Source organism: Anabrus simplex, chromosome 2 (genome assembly GCF_040414725.1).
Source record: "Anabrus simplex isolate iqAnaSimp1 chromosome 2, ASM4041472v1, whole genome shotgun sequence".
NCBI lineage: Eukaryota > Metazoa > Arthropoda > Insecta > Orthoptera > Tettigoniidae > Anabrus > Anabrus simplex.
The window spans coordinates 579,282,810-579,301,536 of record NC_090266.1 but is presented as its reverse complement, the minus strand read 5'-3'; the positions used below and the strand labels follow the sequence as shown (position 1 = coordinate 579,301,536).

At 39.2% G+C, this 18,727-nt stretch overlaps 1 protein-coding gene across 1 annotated transcript in view; it reads right to left on the bottom strand.

Moving 5' to 3' along the window:
• The window catches only part of side (sidestep), a 1,669,326-nt gene that overhangs the window by 133,936 nt on the left and 1,516,663 nt on the right, over positions 1-18,727 (bottom strand). Inside the window, exon 10 of the mRNA XM_067140964.2 lies at positions 5,267-5,569. Within this exon, the coding sequence (XP_066997065.2) occupies positions 5,267-5,569 (303 nt within the window). The remainder of the gene's footprint in view (positions 1-5,266; positions 5,570-18,727) is intronic.

Genomic DNA, 18,727 nt, shown 5'->3' with positions numbered 1-18,727 from the left:
CGGGCTTCAAGAGTTCATAATACACAGTACCGCCCTGGTCCCACTAGACACCAAGCATGGTTTCCTTGGCAAAGTGATTTGATCTTGATGTTGAAGGACCGGCTTCGCCAGGTGACAACCACGATTTCATCCCTCTCGGGTTTTCAAACTAAATCCACCCGTCACAATTCGGCACAGAAATTATTTTCTTTCGTGGCGTTGAAGCAGCATTTCACAAGTGACTTTGCTATTTTCCATTTGCCGTTCATTCAAATCGTGTAGGACCCATTTACCGAGTTAACTGATCTTCTCCATTGCTCATAAACGTCTGCTGATTGTTGCTTGTGACACATTTAATGCTTGTACAAATGGCTGTTGAATTTGTGTTGGGTCATAATCACGAGCGCGCACTGCCTTTCACATTCAAATCACCACGTTTTAAAGGTCGAAACCATGTCTCATACGTTCTAATCGATGGAGCATGTTCACCATATGATTCTACCAGCAAACATTGACGTTCCACAGCCTTTTCCTTGCGATTAAATAAGAAAAGCAATGCGTGCCGCAAATGATATTTTTCAGGCACAAACGTCGACATGATCACTGAACGATACAAAACAGACGCTAGTGTTTGGCGGTCTCAACATATGTGTGTTGATAGGTTAATGTCATACAAAGAAGCTGACGTATATGTCAAATTCACACGCAGCGTTCTGTTCGCTGGCGCCGTCTCTTAATAAAACCAGAAAAAAGTTATGCATACACCTGGTATGTATGCACGACTAGGAGGGGAGGGGATGAAATTAGTTGGGCAGGGTTGAGGCTCTGGTCACTGGAGGATTCGATTCATAGACATGCGGGGAAGTGTGTGGAGGAAAGGGAACCAGGCTAGAGTGTTATCCAGGAATTAGGTTGAGGCAGATGTTGAGGAATGAAAAAGAGAAGGATGAGGGAAAGGGAAAAGTGGTAGTGTTTCACATTAGTAGCAACAATGTAACGCAGGCAGGTAAAAGTACCAACGTAGTTATGGATGTGTGGGATCTGGTAAATGCAGCACAGGTAAAGTTTAAGGAAGTGGGGACTGCTATCAGTGGAATAGTGTATAGCAGGGATACTGACTGAAAGGTGATTGGGGATTTAAATGAGACTATCGCGTGGGTATGTGGGAAAATGGGAGTGAGATTCCTAGATCCTAATGGGTGGGTGGGAGATAGGGATCTGCGCTCAGATGGACTTCAGATAAACCGCAGTGGTAAGTATAAATTAGGATATTTGTTTAGAAGGGTTATAGGGAGGTACTTTCTGGGAAACGGGGTGGTCTGGAGAGCGGTGATAAGGGTACAGGGATCTGGAAGTCAATTACGGATGACATAAAAAAATTAGTGTTGAACTGTAGAAGTATTGTAAAGAAAGGAATAGAATTAAGTATTTTAATGCATATATACTTACCACATATTGTAATATGAGTGGAATCAGGGCTGAGAAATGATATAATGGATGCAGAAATTTACTCACGGAACTGGAGTGCGTACCATAGAGATAGGATAGGAATGGTAGGAGGGGGAATATTCATTCTGGTGAAAGAAGAATTTGTAAGTTATGGAAAAGTTACAGATGACAAATATGAAATTCTAGGTTTAAGGATCATTTCTAAAGATAATAGGACACTTGATATCTTTGGAGTGTACAGAACGGGAAAGGGCAGCGCTGATATGAAAATCAGCTATGTGGGAAACGATATGGAAAGGAATGTGATTGTACCGGGAGATCTCAACTTACCAAATATCAACTGGGAAAGTAATGCGAAACACAGGAAGCATGAGCAACAGATGGCAAAAAAGTTAATATGGGAACGACAGCTGATTCAGAGAGTGATGGAACCAGCTAGATGGAAGAATATTATGGACGTGGTGCTGGTAAAACCAGACAACCTCTATAGAGATACCGAAGTAATAAATGGTTTTAGTCCTCATGAAGCTGTTTTGTCGTAGTTAAATATTAATGTGATAGAAAGGAAGGTCTTACAGTCGGACTATTGGGCAGTACCATATGGCTGATAAAGCAGGCATGAGGGAGTTTTTACAAAGTAACTATGATCGGTGAAAAATGGTAAATAAAAATGTAAACAGACACTGAGGTAGCTATAAAGGAATTATTGATGAATGTGAAAACAGGTTTGTACCTTTAAAGGTGGTAAGTATGATAAAGATCCAGTTTATTATAACAGAGAATTAAAGAGAATGAGAAGGGTGATTGGAAAGAAATAGCGTTAGAAATCGCTGCGGAAGGAGAAATTTAAGGAACATTCTAGGAAATTAAATCTAGCGAAGAAGTCAGCTGAGGATAACATGATGGCAAGCATAATTGGCAGTCATAGAAAGTTAAGTGAAAAATGGAAGGGCATGTATAGGTACTTCAAGGCAGAAACAGGTTGCAAGAATGTCTTGTCTCAGTTTACTAAATTCGCATTCGAAGGATACTCTCCTCATATGCAATGCATTGATAACCTGTTTGATGAAGAGGGAACCATATTTCAGTTCAACTCCATACAGTCCCAATCCGCGAAGATGTTCCTTTAAATTTTACAGTTCCCTTCGCACTCTGTACAGAACGCCTTTCTAAAGAGGGTAACCAACTGACACTTCCGTGCGTTACAGATATGATGCGGAACAGGTAGTATTGGTGCGCTGTACCATGTTGATTATAAGGCGTAAATGTTGCTAAACCACTTTGTGTGAGATATTTAGCCTTCATGAGAAAATTTCGGCAACCTGGAAGCGAATCTATTGCATAGAGCAGTCCACATTATTTCTACTTGCTCTCATATGTTCTTGCAGGAAGTGGTACCCAAGATTTTGCATTTTTGTGTCGAGGTAATACCGATCTATTCTGCACGAATAGTGCATCGCTTAGATGCTAGTAGGAGCTTAGATGATTTTTCAAATTTTATCTTTGCCCCTGACGCATCTGAGAATTCTACAAGCAAACCATAAACATCTGACAGTTCATCACCATCGGTAAGGAGTAACGTCAGATCATGTGCATAAGCACGCAGCATAACTTTTTCTGCTGCTGCTGCTGCTGCTGATGATGATCGTTATTTCACTCTCCCAGTTTGGGAGTGGGCCACCAGTCCTACTAGGGAATCTTTGGCCGGGGAATAGGTTGGTTTTGGGAGTTTATTTGTTATTGAAAGTGTGCTATGGCACACGTGCTTTATGTTGTTGGTTGAGGTGTTTACTGGAGTGTGGATTTCTCAACAAGGCGTCACCAGTGTGAGTCCCGCACCGCGCCCGCCCGGCTCATAAATTTTTCAGTGATTGAACGAAGACCATTTAGAGTGCTGTGCAGTCTTCCAGAGAGTATTTACATGGTTAAGAAAAGAGCAACATTGACTGTGGACATCCTCGATGTATAGACCTGTTAACTAGAATTCGACGTGACAAATGGCCACTGATCAGCAATCATGATATAGCCGAAAGTTATATACGCTTCAAGGCCGTTACAAGTTGTGCAAGAAATCGAAAATGACTTAGGATTCTCACGGCCAACTCTCCCGGTAAGAGATCTTGAAGGATTTGGGGTTTTCGACCCTAGTATCTGTGTGCTAGAGAAGGTAGGGAGGGTGTGTCTGCAAAATCAGCCGTAATTTGCATAATACCAATTATTTCGACCCAAGAACCTCCAGATTTTGAAATCAAATTTCATATCAGGGGATTTGTTTGGGCTACTGCAAAATATTGAGGAAAATACATTCTGGGTGATCATTGTAACAGAAGTCTAGTGACGCGCTCGCTCCCCCACGTAACGAAATTCATTGCTCGGCCCATGAAGCTACCTAGGAAGGGTGTGCTTTCGCTGCTCGATTACAGGGCAATTAGAACTGAAATTTTGCACGTGGACTGTCTAAATATCATCTATAAGAACATCTGAAATACGCTAGTTGGTTCCATGCGATTATTATTATTATTATTATTATTATTATTATTATTATTATTATTATTATTATTATTATTATTATTATTCACTAATCGGCCAACTATGTACCACGATATGTTTCATTACACATTGTGGTATTTCTTCAATTTTCCTTTGATCCTGTTGGTTTTCATTAGCTCACTCTGTCGAGCACGACGTTCATCCGACCACTTTGCAACAGTTGTCCATTTCTCCATCTCAGACAGACCCAAAAGGCCACAAAAGTCACGATGCTTGTTCTGGAATGGCCTCGTTTATGCGCATCTCCTGGTCACAGGCCCATTTCCCCGAAGTGTTTCTTTATGTTAACTTACCAGGTAATTGTTATTTTTTGTTTTGAGTTAAAACTGTTGCAAACTCGTTATGTCCATCGAGAGTCGGTCATCCGTCGTAGGCGACCGTAGAAGAAAGCCCTGTGTTTGCGTACTGTGTCCGTTATCTTCTCTGTCATAGATTAGATTTCTTGTCTGGATTTTCTTACGTACATCCCGTTCTTGTAGTTTTGGGCAAGTATGTTATTATTATTATTATTATTATTATTATTATTATTATTATTATTATTATTGTTATTATTATCATACCGATAATGAAGCTGACCGTAAGCCCTGGTGATTATATATAAATATAAAACTTGGCATGGGCGATTCAGGATAGAGGGTGTATCTGCATCAATATGTGTGATTGGAATTATTTTTTCGTAAGCACCACGAAATTTGAAATTAGATAATATTCCGGTATTTGACCTGGCTAGTGTGAGAAACTGGTTAAAATGAGCTCCACATGGTTTCTGTCGGCAATGAACTTTGAACCCTGTTGACTTTCTTTTTGTAAATGATATTTATTCGTGGCGTCGATCACTATAGATCTTTTGCCACTATTTTCTCTGTATGATATGAACCTGCGTGTAAGTTGAATTGCGGAAGTGTACAGTGTTGAATGTGAGGAAAGGAACGTTAAGGACGACACGAACACCCAGTCCCCAGGCCAGGGATATAAATCATTTACAATTAAAAACCCATGACCCGGCCGGGAATCGAACCCGGGGCGCCGGGTGACAGGCGGACGCGTTGCCCCTTACACCGCGGGGCCGGACAACCTCTACAGTAGACATACTCCTCACTCAAATCGTGGAGCAAAATTAACCCCTCGGATTAAAGGTCTTTAAGAATGGGAGGGATTTGGCCATCCTAACCTAAGTAAACTTAAATTAAGGAAGGTACAGTGATCTGGTAGTTGACGTTCAAGGACCGGGTGTAATGTAATATTATTTTTGATAAATGTTTGATACCATGAAATTACATCCACTTACTTGCTTGTACGATGTGGACTAGACATGGATGTTTCTGGTTCCCCACGCTGTTTACTGCGTAACAGGCTAGCGTGCCGAAGTCACTCTCTGCCCTTGGTTCATATGTCAGCTCGCTTGAAAGTCCCTTACTCTTGATCCACGTGCTTGGAGCACGTATCACTTCCCGGCCACGCTCAAATGTCCACTGAAATTTCACGTCCTCTCCAGCTGGGTCAGCCTCAACCTCACAGCGAGCTGTCACTGCCCGATGTCTTAATGCGCCCGTCTTCCTACTCTCGTACCCGGGCCGGCAGCGGGGTGCATCTGCAATAACAATCAAACTTTATATACTGTACTGTATTATGAGGAAATATTATTTCAACCAATGGAAACGAAACCCAGACCTGCTTTCCTAATAAAATAGGGGTTACTGCTATCCTTGACTTTTAGTGAGATTTCCCTGTCTTCCGGTTATGGACACACGATTCAGCTTCAGCTTACTCTGAATGGTTTCACCACGGCATAAACCGCAATTCCATTCCATTCATTAGACATGCTTTCCATAACTAAACAATTCTAGAAATTGTCCTGTATTGATGAGCTTCTTTAAGAGAACTAGAACTATTAGAATTAATGGAAAGATCATGCGATAACATAACAGAAACATCACTGAAGTGAATAGCGTGGAATGCCACATCGCAGTGTTGTAGAGTGAAACTAACTGTGTGGCATAAAACTAAACTGTTGCACGGATTTTAGTTTGGTTTACGAGGAAGGAACCCCAGCGTACTAGAACACAGATCCGATTTTTACGTATTTGAGCCGATGATTTATTTTTAGCGTGTACATCTCTCTTCTGAGTAGTCAGGATAGTGGCCTTAGATTCAGAGGAAGTCCGGTTCGAATCCCGGTCTGTTCGGAGATTTCATCCGAGCTTGGTGAATGCTCTCTCTGCGACTGGATGTGTTTCATCTATTATATAAATTCGTGTCTGTATCACTAGCCTGGAGAAGCTTTTTAAGTCCATCCAACGAAGTTGTGCGGTGTCTGGACTGTACTGAAACTGGAAACGGTTTACGTATTCATGTTTGCTTACTTCCAGTCGAAAGTGACTGAGTTGTATCTCAGAATGTATTTCTTAATTCAAACACTGATTCAATGAAAACATGAGCACAGCATTACCATGATGGAGGGTACAAAGCATCGATTTGTATATATTAAACCAAGATAACACGTAACATATTCTTTACTGTACTACATATTACGCTGGATTCATATTTTATATGTACACGACAGAGCAGCAGCTTGCAAAATTATTTCCAACAAAATTTTATACGATTTTTTGAATTAATACTTTCTTAAGGATTTGTTCCAGGTATTACATTAGCGGCAATCAGATTATGTGACAGATCTACTACTAATTTGTACCACAGGATAATTTCATATATCCAATGAAAAGTAGCCTTTAATTTTACTCGGCAGAAGTTGTTGGGTTGCATCTCCGCCAACTTCGACGTAAATCTGAGTGTGAAAATATCAACTGCTCATCATATATAAGTCAATCTAGAGACTAGAAATATAATAATAATAATAATAATAATAATAATAATAATAATAATAATAATAATAATAATAATAATAATAATAATTGTACCGGGCGGTACACCTCCACGCCGCTAGTTCAAATATTGCGCCAATTTAAACTCCTCTACAGGAGAAGTTTGGAACCTTGAAAACTGAACTAATTCTACTATTTCTTAAAAGATGTCACTACGGTAAATGGTGTAATTTTGAAATTTTCTGAACTGTGCCTATTCCGACGTGTTTTTGTTTACTATCTAGCAAGAAGTGTGGACGTCCTCTTCTAGATGTCACTGCCTAAGAACTATAATTATGCACCCTAGTGCGAAGTGAAGGAACTGTTTTTTGAAGAAATTAGGTATTCATAAGTTTGTTCTTTGCTAAATTTCTTTCATTCATTTTTTGGGTTGGCAGTACAACCCTTCTCTTTCCGCCAGTTTTGAATTTAACCAATCAGTAATTTCTGTAATTAATTTTCCTCCAATCATAGCTTTCTTCCTCAGGTTTCCATGTGTAATTCCTAGTCTACCAATAAAGTTGAAGGGGTGTGTCTATTCATTCTTGAAAGGTCTCGAATTTTCCACGAGGGTATAAAAACTGCTGATTTTCTTGTCTCCGGGCCACTTCATCGACAACTTGCTTAGTGTGTAATTATGTAGCAGGGGGCGGGAAGCGCCTCTTTCTTCGTGCAGCAGTTCATCAACAAGGTAATGGCCTGTTAACATCCGTTTTTCTTGCTAGCTCAGCAGTTTTAACCCGCGGGGAAGGTTCGAATCCTTTTCAATGTAAACCTTACTATATTCATGTAAATTAACCGCAATTTGGGATAGAGAGTGCTTAACCCTCTCGAGCTCCCACTCATGTTGTTTTGAGGTGACTACGTTTTCATACCCGATTTTCTTCTCTTCTTAGTGTAATAAATTATTCTTCTACGAGTCACCTCCGTAGTATGGGATTAGCCCCTGTATAACTGGCCGAGTGCCACCTAGGTTTTAAGAAGTTTCATGTAGGAGTGCAAGCTACGCCTCCAGTCAATTTGTTTTTTTGGGCCATTTAATTAACCCAGAGTTTGTTTTCTTAATGTGAAGGCCCTGTAGGTTGGGTACAAGATACCCCTGTTTCACTGTATGTGTGCCTTAAGGGCAGTTAGGAATGAAGTTTGTTGTAGCCTTTGATAGGCTTGTAAAATGAAGAGCGGGTCTGCTCTTTTCCTCTTAACATTGTAATTAGGAGCAAGTGCTCCTCGTACTTAGGAGTTTTCTGCCCTTCAGCTATGGTGGTTGTGAGCTGAGAGCTCAGGAATTAAACTTGGGGCTCGAAGCCCAAATCTTGTAACGACTGTAATCTGTAACTTCTTAAATTGTTGATCTGCTACTTGGTACCTGTTACACTTTTGTTATTTATTGTCATTTGTTGATTTTGAAAAGAAAATATAACCTTTGTTAAAGTTTTAAATTAACTTTAATTCTGTAGTTGAGACCTATTCCCGCCCGCACCTTCTTTCACCTCTAACTACCACGGATAACTACGTAACAATAATAATAATAATAATAATAATAATAATAATAATAATAATAATAATAATAATAATAATAATCGACTACTTGAAAAACAGCACTGGCCGGAGGGTACTCGAAGTCAGAAGATAAAGGCTAAGAAATGAACACGATTGATGAGTCTGTGCGTATGAACCAGCTGTCTTCGATGTGAGATGATCCGTGTACCATGCATTCCTGAGTAGCTTCAAAAAGTTGATGGTCTATTTCTTTATGTGGAATTTCTGCACAATGTATTCTACATCCTCAACTGAACGTAACTTATCTTCATTTTGCAGAATGAGCAGAATATGTGCATGAGGGATACGCCTTTTGAAATTCAATAACACAAACCTAACCAATGACTTCCCCAAGTACGTATCTTTTAGGACGATAATCGAATAACGGTTGCAATCATATACAACTATTGTACAAAACTTCCCCGATCCGGAAAAACGTACAGCGCTTGACACTAATTGTAACTTGGATGGGTGTATTAGTGGGGCACAAGTTATCATGACTGAGTTTTGTAGATGGTTCTAAAAAAAATTCAGCCTATTTTGAGCTTTTTGTCACGCACTTTTCATATCATATGAAGGAAGTTTCATCAAGTATTCTTTGATTTAAGATCTCAAGTTGTAATCATTCAAGACAGTACTGCGAACAAGAATGAAACAAAATTCAGGAAGAAGCAAACAAACAAACGAAACTTAACTTGTTGAAATCGTTGGATTTGCTGCCGATTGCCTTCTACATTTCTGTGAAAGAGTGTTTTCAGAATTGTAAATGCCAAGCTGCAGTTCCAGAGCTGCTGCTACTGTCACTCTTGTAAAAATAATAACTTCCCTTGTTTTAATGAGTATGTGACTGATTACTCTATGAACTTTACAAGAACATGCAGTGTTATGCATCAACATCTGAATGTATAATACAGAATCTGCAAGTAAATATAGCTTGTATAATGTCCCTGTTTTGCCAAAACGGCGAATCTGACAATGCTCTTCCTATCCATTATTTCCCCTAAGACTGGTCACACCGCCCAGCCACATATTGGTAATATGCATTCCATCAGGACAATTTTCGTTAAGTTCATTTTCCTGTGCGCATGTGTAAAGGAAAATGAACCTTAAATACATCACACTCTAGGCGTGGGTAAATGTCGTGCAAACATACATTCCTCCAGTATGGTACAGTCGAGTTTATTTTCCTTTACACACGCGCATAGGAAAATGCACTCAACGAAAAGTGTTCTGATGGACCGAATATTGATATATGGCTGGAAGGCGTGACCTGTCTTAAGGCGAATAATGGATAGGAATAGCATTGTCAAATTCGCCGTTTTGGCAAAGCAGGGACGATATTATTTCTCAAAGTTGTCCTTTGTCGCTACGCCATATCTTCCTTAATACTTGATCAAAATTAATGGTAGAGACATAATTTTGAATATTACGTTCCCCGCTAATGCTGAAAAGTAAACAAATAGTTCTAAGTTAATATCTTTGTTAAAAAAAACTTTATTTTAAAACCTTATTTGCGTAAGGAATGTAGATGGCGCCATCATTTGACAATCTGTTTAGCTAACATGCACGACGGCTGTCAGTAGGAGGTGTTTATATTGTTTCATATTCAGACACAAACGTCATCCAACAGTAAAACGGGGCCAAATGCACAGGTGTGGGGAAAATCGGTGGAAGAAGAAGGCGCCATTTATATCAAATCTGTTTTATGTTTTTTGAATCAATTAAGTGCCGTATACTTTAACTGCTGCTAACCTCAAGAACATTGATCTGCCAATTCATTCCACAATGCCAAGGGGCACAAAAGGTAGACCGAGATGTACATTTCCAACCAGAGGGCGTTCCACACCATTACAAAGAGTCACAGATCGCAGAAGAAGAAATTCCAGAAGTGTAAAAAACCGCATTTGCATAAAGAATGCAGAAGGTGCCATCTGATGGCAATCTGTTTAACTAACATGCATGCCAGCGGTCGGTTGGAATTGCCTACATTACGGTGCCATCTATTTACAGTCTGTTTAACTATAGCCCATTTCATATTAGAAAGGTACTGTGACACAGTTATTAGACATCATTTTCAAGATTACGTTCTATGACAGCTGTTGGTTGGAGCTGTTTATATCATTTAGGCAAGTGTAATTCATCACGCAATTAAACAGAATTAAAACGCATAAATTGAATTAAATCGAATAAGTACAGCATACTTTTATTCCTCCTAACCTCAATATCAATGAGATGCCAAGGGGCACAACAGGCAGCCCGAAAGGGTGACCTCCAACCACAGGGCGTTCACACACTAGTGGAATATATTACAGATCGCAGAAGAAGAAATTTCAGAAGTGACGAACGATGGCAACTTCGACTTCCGAAACATAGAGGAGCTCAGCGCAATTACAGACATGACAGATTCAATGTTCAGCGACAACAGTTCGTTCAAGTTAACAACTTTGTATCATCAGCTTACCTACTTCACCTCCAACAAAATACATCCCTGCAAGGAGACAACTGTATAAACTTCCAAAAGCATATTGTTCGGCACGTATTTTCCCTAAGGACAATGAAGTGCAAACACATATCGTTCGAGATATGGACAAAGAGTGCGTACATTGTTCTCTGAGAATGTCTGAAGGGGAGTCCAGTGACAATTCAGCTACCATGTGTTGCCACAAAGGAAAGGTTAGTTTAGACGTTATTGACGTTCGTGAAGAGCTTCAAAACCTCATAGAGCAGAATGATGACTATACTAAGAACTAATTAGAAATATAAGACAATTTAACTATGCTCTGGCACCAAATACGATAGCAACTGAGATAACTTTTCGCTATCATCTCATATTCCCTTGTCCTCTCAATATACCTGAGTTGTGGACAACATTTCAGGACGCACTTTCAGAAGATTTTCAAAGACAGCACACCCTGCTTGAAGCCTATAACCTCACACTGCAAGAATTGGAGAATTCTTTTAAATATCACGGAAAATCTTGCCAACAATTCAAGCTACCGACCACCATTGTGACCATCGCACAACATACAACAGAAGCCTACAACGTAGAAGAAAAACGTATGAATGGCGAGACAGCTTATGAAAAGCTAAACGCAGAACAGAGAATCTTACATGCAGTAAGAAATAAAATTGTCAATAATTGTTACTTTATTGACGGACCTGGGACTCCGTTAAACATTTTCTACCAAAAATTTGGCAACATTTTACGAAGTGAGAACAAGGTTCTTTTACAAGTTTTTCGGATACGCATTGCCGCCAGTCTCCTACCAGGGGGGACGCACATTACATTCGATTTTAAAACTATCTGTACCCATCATGAATGCATCTGTCTCATCAATTCAGACTCACACGAAGGATGCACATATTCTTCGTGAATCAAACCTCATCATTTCAATGTTTCCGAAAGACACGCTAAGCGCTGTCGATCGACTTTTAAAGGACATCATGAATATTAACAGATCTCCCTTATGGAGGGAAAAATTCTTTTTGTGGGTGTTTTCCTTCAGGCCTTAACCATTGTTGCACATTCCAGTAGAACAGTCATCGTTGAAAATACATTTAAACGATCACCCTCATGGTCTCATGTTACAATTCGTACGTTTACTCAAAATATGAGGGTAAATGATGATCCCATTTTCACTGAATGGTTACTTAAATTCGGTAACAGTGATTTGGAAGTTCAGATAGGTTACTACAATGAAGCGATAAAAAATCCGAAACATTTTTATTACAATAACGTTTGTATTAATACCACCATATTCATTGCCACAGAAATCAATGAACATATAATTTTCGCAAATCTATTCAACCTCCTTTTTATGTTAAAAACGATTTCACATCAATTAATGAATATTTCATTTAAATTTGTCACCTGGAGAGGAAAAGTTTTAACCTCGGTTCTCATTCTGTCTAACATGAAGAAATTAACAACATTCAATGGTACCTCATGGAATACTTGGAACTCCTTAAGTCCTCCATATTTACCACCTCATAAATTGCTTTTAAAGAAAAATTATATTATTATGTTAATTAGAAATCTTAATGCAAATCAGGGATTAATTAATTGTGCAAGAATAGTGTTAACTCACTTAGGCGATTACATCATCACTGCCAAATTCATTCACTCCCATAAAACTGTGCTCAAACCCCGCATTAACCTCACAATTTTTTATCCAACCGTGCCTTCCCAAATGATAAGAAAACAATTCCCAATGACCATTAATAAATCACAAGGTCAGATGTTTCAAAGGGCAAGATTGCATTTACCAGAACCCGTTTCCTTGCATGGACAGTTATACTCGGCTTTTTCACGAGCACGTAGATTCAGTGATATTTACTTTTGTGTTAAAGATACATACGGCCGAAAAGTAAACAGTAATTACAAGATAACTGTTAACATTGTTTTCAAAGAAGTATTGATAAGTGAAGAATTTTGAAAACAAAATTCACATCTGACAAATACAATATTTATTTTTAATATCTACTCTTGTTTTAATATTATATTATAACGACTATTTACAATTAGACTGATTTTTATTTATCTTCTTCAAAAATACCTTTAATAATAAATAGCCGGTCTGAGTGGCTCAGACTGTTGAGGCGCTGGCCTTCTGAACCCAACTTGGCAGGTTCGATCCTGGCTCAGTCCGGTGGTATTTGAAGGTGCTCAAATACGATTGCCTTGTGTCGATAGATTTACTGGCACGTAAAAGAACTCCTGCGGGACTAAATTGCGGCACCTCGGCGTCTCCGAAAACCGTAAAAGTTGTTAGTGGGACGTAAAGAAAGTAATATTATTAATTATTAATAAATACTAGCATTTAATTAAATCCACATATTACAATTCCGTGACTGATCATGCTACTGTGCGAAATATTCTCACGGGTCATCTGGTAACTAAGTCAGGTCTATGTTCGACTGTTTCATATGGTTTCAATTGAGATGTAGTTGCAGTAACCTGTGTTGGCATGTCGCTGTGAGAAATACATCAGGCTTTCCTAGACGGGCAACTGGGGCCATCGCGTCTTGATAATTCAGAAGCATATATCGAGGGCTCCTAACATAAGTTGAAGGAAGAATGACAGGAATTCCCCCAACTGCCCCTCTTTGTAACTTCTGTATCCTTTGTAACTATTAGTTCTGAGTTCTTTTCGTTGCGATCGAACGAATGCCAGCCTGGAAACTTCTACATTAACATAACTGTCATCAATGTATTTACCTGAAGCATGAAAAATACTGAAACCATCTCTAACTGCTAAACGATGCCAATATTACTGTAACTGAGTTGTGACTGCTCTCAACGCATTAAAATGAACTTCAAGATGAGTCTTACCTGAAGTCCATCCAGAATCACCACATGGGAAATATAATGGATAGCACATTGTATCAGAATGGGGGTTCAAGTAAGATATTTCGTAACTGAACCACTTCTTTTAGAGTACATGACAAACTCGACATGCCTGGTGGTGTTCCGTAATCAGTAACAAAATAGCAGACACCTCAGTAACTGTAGGTTCATTGTATCTTCGAGGATAGAGTGCATTGCATGTAGTGAATCGTAATTTAAAATCAGGTACAGTATCAGCTATATATTTTATATATTTAAACAACTGTGTATTAGAATTATGTGTTTCAAGCATCACTTGCAATTTAACCATTAATTCTTTCCAACAGTTTCTACTGGCTTCATTTTCTACACAATATTGTAATGCAGTATCAAAAACTACAATGTAAAGGCCAGCATAAATTCGTGCAACTCCTGCAGGAGGATGCAAACTTTCTGCCATATGATACACTTGCTCGTGTAATATAAACTAATATGGAGCTCAACCGGGAAAGTCAACCGAGTTAATCTTTCTTGAAGCAAATGCCAGAGCATTGTTAAATTGTCTAATATTTTCTAGGCTAGGAAAAAACAGGTAGAGAATCTGCCACCTGGGCGACTGTCCTAAATGCAGATCAGTACTGATTGATTGATACTGATTGATTGAGGCAATTCTTAGTATAGTCATCATTCTGTTATATGAGCCTTTGAAGCTCTTCACGAACTTAAATGGGCTCTAAATTAACCTTTCCCCTGTGGCAACACATTGTAACTGAATTTTCACTGAACTCCCCTGAAAACAAGCAGAGCAATGTACACACATTTTGTCCATGTTACCAACACTGTGTGTCTTTAGGGAAAAGACGTGCAGAACAATAATTTTTGGAAGTCTGTATAGCCTAGTTGTCTTTTTACACTGATGTTTTGATGGAGGTGAAGTATGTAAGTTGATGACACAAAGTTGTTATCTTGCACTAACTGTTGTCGTTGAGCATTGAATCTGTCTTGTCTGCGATTGCGCTGACCTTCTCTGTCTTTCTGAATTAGAAGTTGTTCCAAATGTGTGGAAAGGAGGTCTCCCTCTCGGTCTGCCTGTTGTGCCAGTTAGCTTTGTGGAATTAATTAGCAGATCAATGTTATTGAGGATAAGCGCAATAAACGTATACGTCACCTACTTCATTTAATTCCGTGTCTGCGTGATAGATTACACTTGCGTAAAGAATATAAACGGTTCCTACCAACAGCTGCCATGCGAACATAATCTTCAAAATGGCGTCTAATAATAGTGTCACAGTACCCATCCAATATGAAATGGACTATAGTTAAACAGACTGTACATAAATGCCACCTTGTACATTTTTAAAATATTTAAATAACACCAACCGACAGCTGTCGTGCATGTTAGTTAACAGATTGTCAACAGATGGCGCCTCCTACATTCTTCATGCAAAAAGGTTTTTAAAATGACGTTCTTTAGCGAAAATATTAATTTTAAACCATACTCTAGTCAAACAGATTGAAAATAGATGGCGCCTCCTGTATTCACTAAACAATATAAACAACTTCAAACGACAAATTTCGTGCATGTTAGTTAAATAGATTATCAAGAGATGGTGCCTTCTCCATTCTTTATGCAAATACGGGGTTAAGAAGGTTTCTTTTCAATAACATTAATTTTAAATTATTTCTTTATTTTTCATCATTAGCGGGGAATTTCTTCTCTCTTTCTTAATCTGCTTACCCTCCAAGGTTGGCTTTGCCCTCGGACTCAGCGAGGGATCCCACCTCTACCGCCTCAAGGGCAGTGTCCTGGAGCTTCAGACTCTGGGTCGGGGGATACAACTGGGGAGGATGACCACTACCTCGTCCACGCGGCCTCACCTGCTATGCTGAACAGGGGCCTTGGATGATTGGAAGGAATGGTCAAGGAAGGGGGAAGGAAGCGGCCGTAGCCTTAACTTAGGTACCATCCCAGCATTTGCCTGGAGGAGAACTAGGGGAAACCACGGAAAACCACTTCCAGGATGGCTGAGGTGGGAATCGAACCAAAACGCGTCGCTTTATTTTTAAAAATCTAAATACAAATTTCCACGTCTGCAACAAATTTAGTTTTTAATAGACGTAAGTATCCTCATACAATTAATTCAATTAATTTTTCAATATTCCAACGCCACTCCCCCATCATTGGATTTTCCGAGAATACCTGTTTCTTTACTTTAACATGAGATTCCAAATAGAGGTTTTTACGTCTGTAACATTTTACATTTCTGAGATATACTGTAGATATAGTCTTTCTAAAAATTCACCCCAATTTGTCACTCCTGTTTGACCCCGTTAGCATAATTAGATTTTGCAAAAACAAAACAATATTTCTGTATTTTTAAAGGAGATTCCATATACTAACTGTCTGGTCTGTAATATATTCAGTTTCTGAGATATAAGTAACCTCATTAAAGACATTCAACCCATTATTCACACTTTTCACCCCTCCTATTGGGATTTACAGAAAACAAAAAATACGTGTTCTTTTATTTTTAAAGGAGATTCTAAATATCAATTTTTACATCTGTAAACTTTTGAAGTTTTGAGACATATGTGCATTAATTTTTAATATTCACTTCCCCCACTTTCACCCCCCCACTATTCGGATTTTCTGAAAACAAAATTTACATGTTTCTTTATTTATAAACGAGATCCCAAATACCATTTTCAGGTCTGTAAAATCTTCAGTTTCTGAGATATAGGTATCCTTACTAAAGGCATTCAACAATTTTTCACCCCTTTTCACCCCTCCTATTGGGATTTTCCGAAAACAAAAAGATACGTGTTTCTTCATTTTGAAAGTAGATACTAAGTACTAATTTTTACATCTGTAAACTTTGAAAGTTTTGAGATATACATACACTCATTTTCAAAATTCACCCCTCTTTCAATCCTCCACTATTTGGATTTCCCAAAAACAGAAAATACATGTTTCTTTGTTTTAAAAGAGATCCCAAATACCCATTTTCAGGTCTGTCATATCTTCAGTTTCTGAGATATAAGTATTCTCATTAAAGGTATTCAACCCATTTTTCACTCCTTTTCACCCCTCCTATTGGGATTTTCCGAAAACAAAAGTACGTATTTCTTTATTTTGAAAATAGATTCTAAATACCAATTTCTACGTCTGTAAACTTTTACAGTTTCGAGATATAGATACACTCATTTTTAAAATTCACCCTTCCTCTTCATCCCCCATTATTTGGATTTTCATAAAACAAAAAATACGTATTCCTTTATTTTTCAAGGAGGTTCCAAATTTAAATTTTCATGACTGTAACTTCTTCAGTTTCTGAGACATACGGTAAGTCTCCTCATAAAAGGTGTTCAACACCTTTTCCCCCCCTTTTCACCCCCTCCATAGGATTTTCCGAAAACAAAAAATACGTGTTTCTTTATTTTTAAAGGAGATTCCAAATGATAATTTTTATTACTCTAAACCTTTAAGTTTTTGAGATATAGATATTCTCATTTTAAAAATTAACCCCCTTTTCCCCCCCCTTAGCAACGGAATATCCAAAAATCTTCCCTTAGCGAGCACCTACATGTTAATATGAATGTATTTCCAAAATTTCATTACTCTATGTCCAGTAGTTTCGGCTCGGCGATGATGAATCAGTCAGTCAGTCAGTCAGTCAGTCAGTCAGTCAGTCAGTCAGTCAGTCAGTCAGTCAGTCAGTCAGTCAGTCAGTCAGTCAGTCAGTCAGTCAGTCAGTCGGTCAGTCAGTCAGTCAGTCAGTCAGGACAAGTTATTTTATATATTATATAGATTTATATAGCACCTGTTCACATGCAATGGAATATAATTATTCCTTACAAATTTTAACTATTTTAATATTGTAAATGCAATTTTCAATCTACATTATTCTATCCACCTGCACCTATTGTAAACTACCTATTCTTTTATCTGTTTCCCCTCCAAAGTAAGTTTTTCCCTCGGACTCAGCGAGGGATGCCACCTCTACCGCCTCAAGCCTGGAGCTTCAGACTCTGGGTCGGGGGATACAACTCGGGAGGATGACCAGCACCTCGCCAGGTGGCCTCACCTGCTATGCTGAACAGGGGCCTTGCGGGGGATGGGAAGATTGGAAGGGATACACAAGGAAGTGGGAAGGACGCGGCCGTGGCCTTAAGTTAGGTACCATCCCGGCATTTGCCCGGATGAGAACTGGGAAACCACAAAAACCACGTCCAGGATGGCTGAGGTGGGAATCGAACCCACCTCTACTCAGTTGACTTCCCGAGGCTGAGTGGGCCCCGTTTCAGCCCTCGTACCACTTTTCAAATTTCGTGGCAGAGCCGGGAATCGAACCCGGGCCCTCGTGTGTGGAGGTGGACGCAAACTGAATTTCAACAGATCAAAATCTGTTATTCATAGCGTAACAAATAATGGGGCAATCTTGAAACGACTGCCGCTTTTGAATTACAAACGTAGAAAAACACATGCATCTGTGGACTTAGTACTGAAACCTAAATTGTAATTCCACCCAAGATCACCGTGACGACATTGCCCACATTAAAGCATTTGAATTTTCCGCCAGTGAGTTCAATCGGAGGACTATCGAAGGTCTCCAGAGGAAGAGCGAAAACAATTGCTCCGCTCCGCTCCTACCGTTCCCAGCTCTAGCCAGTTTGTCTTCGTCTTAACTATGTCATGTTCCACAGTTTCGTCTGAGATTGCACCGGTTCGTCATTGGACGTAGAGCTGGGAACGGAGCATTTGTTCTATGACTGCAATCGGTAGTGTGAGTGCAGCGCTCCCTCCGGTATTCTCTGGTAGTAAACTGTTGCTTAGAAACCAATCGGTGCTTCTGTGGGTGAGCGGAGGACGGAGGAACAGTACTGAATGTGTGCTCGCTTGCCGTTGCATCCATTGTGCGCAACGGATGTGCTAGCGACATAGTAAATACTGCTTTATAAGAGTAATGAAGGCGAATATATGAAATATATACATTCTCATTTATCGTTCGTGTTTTATTTG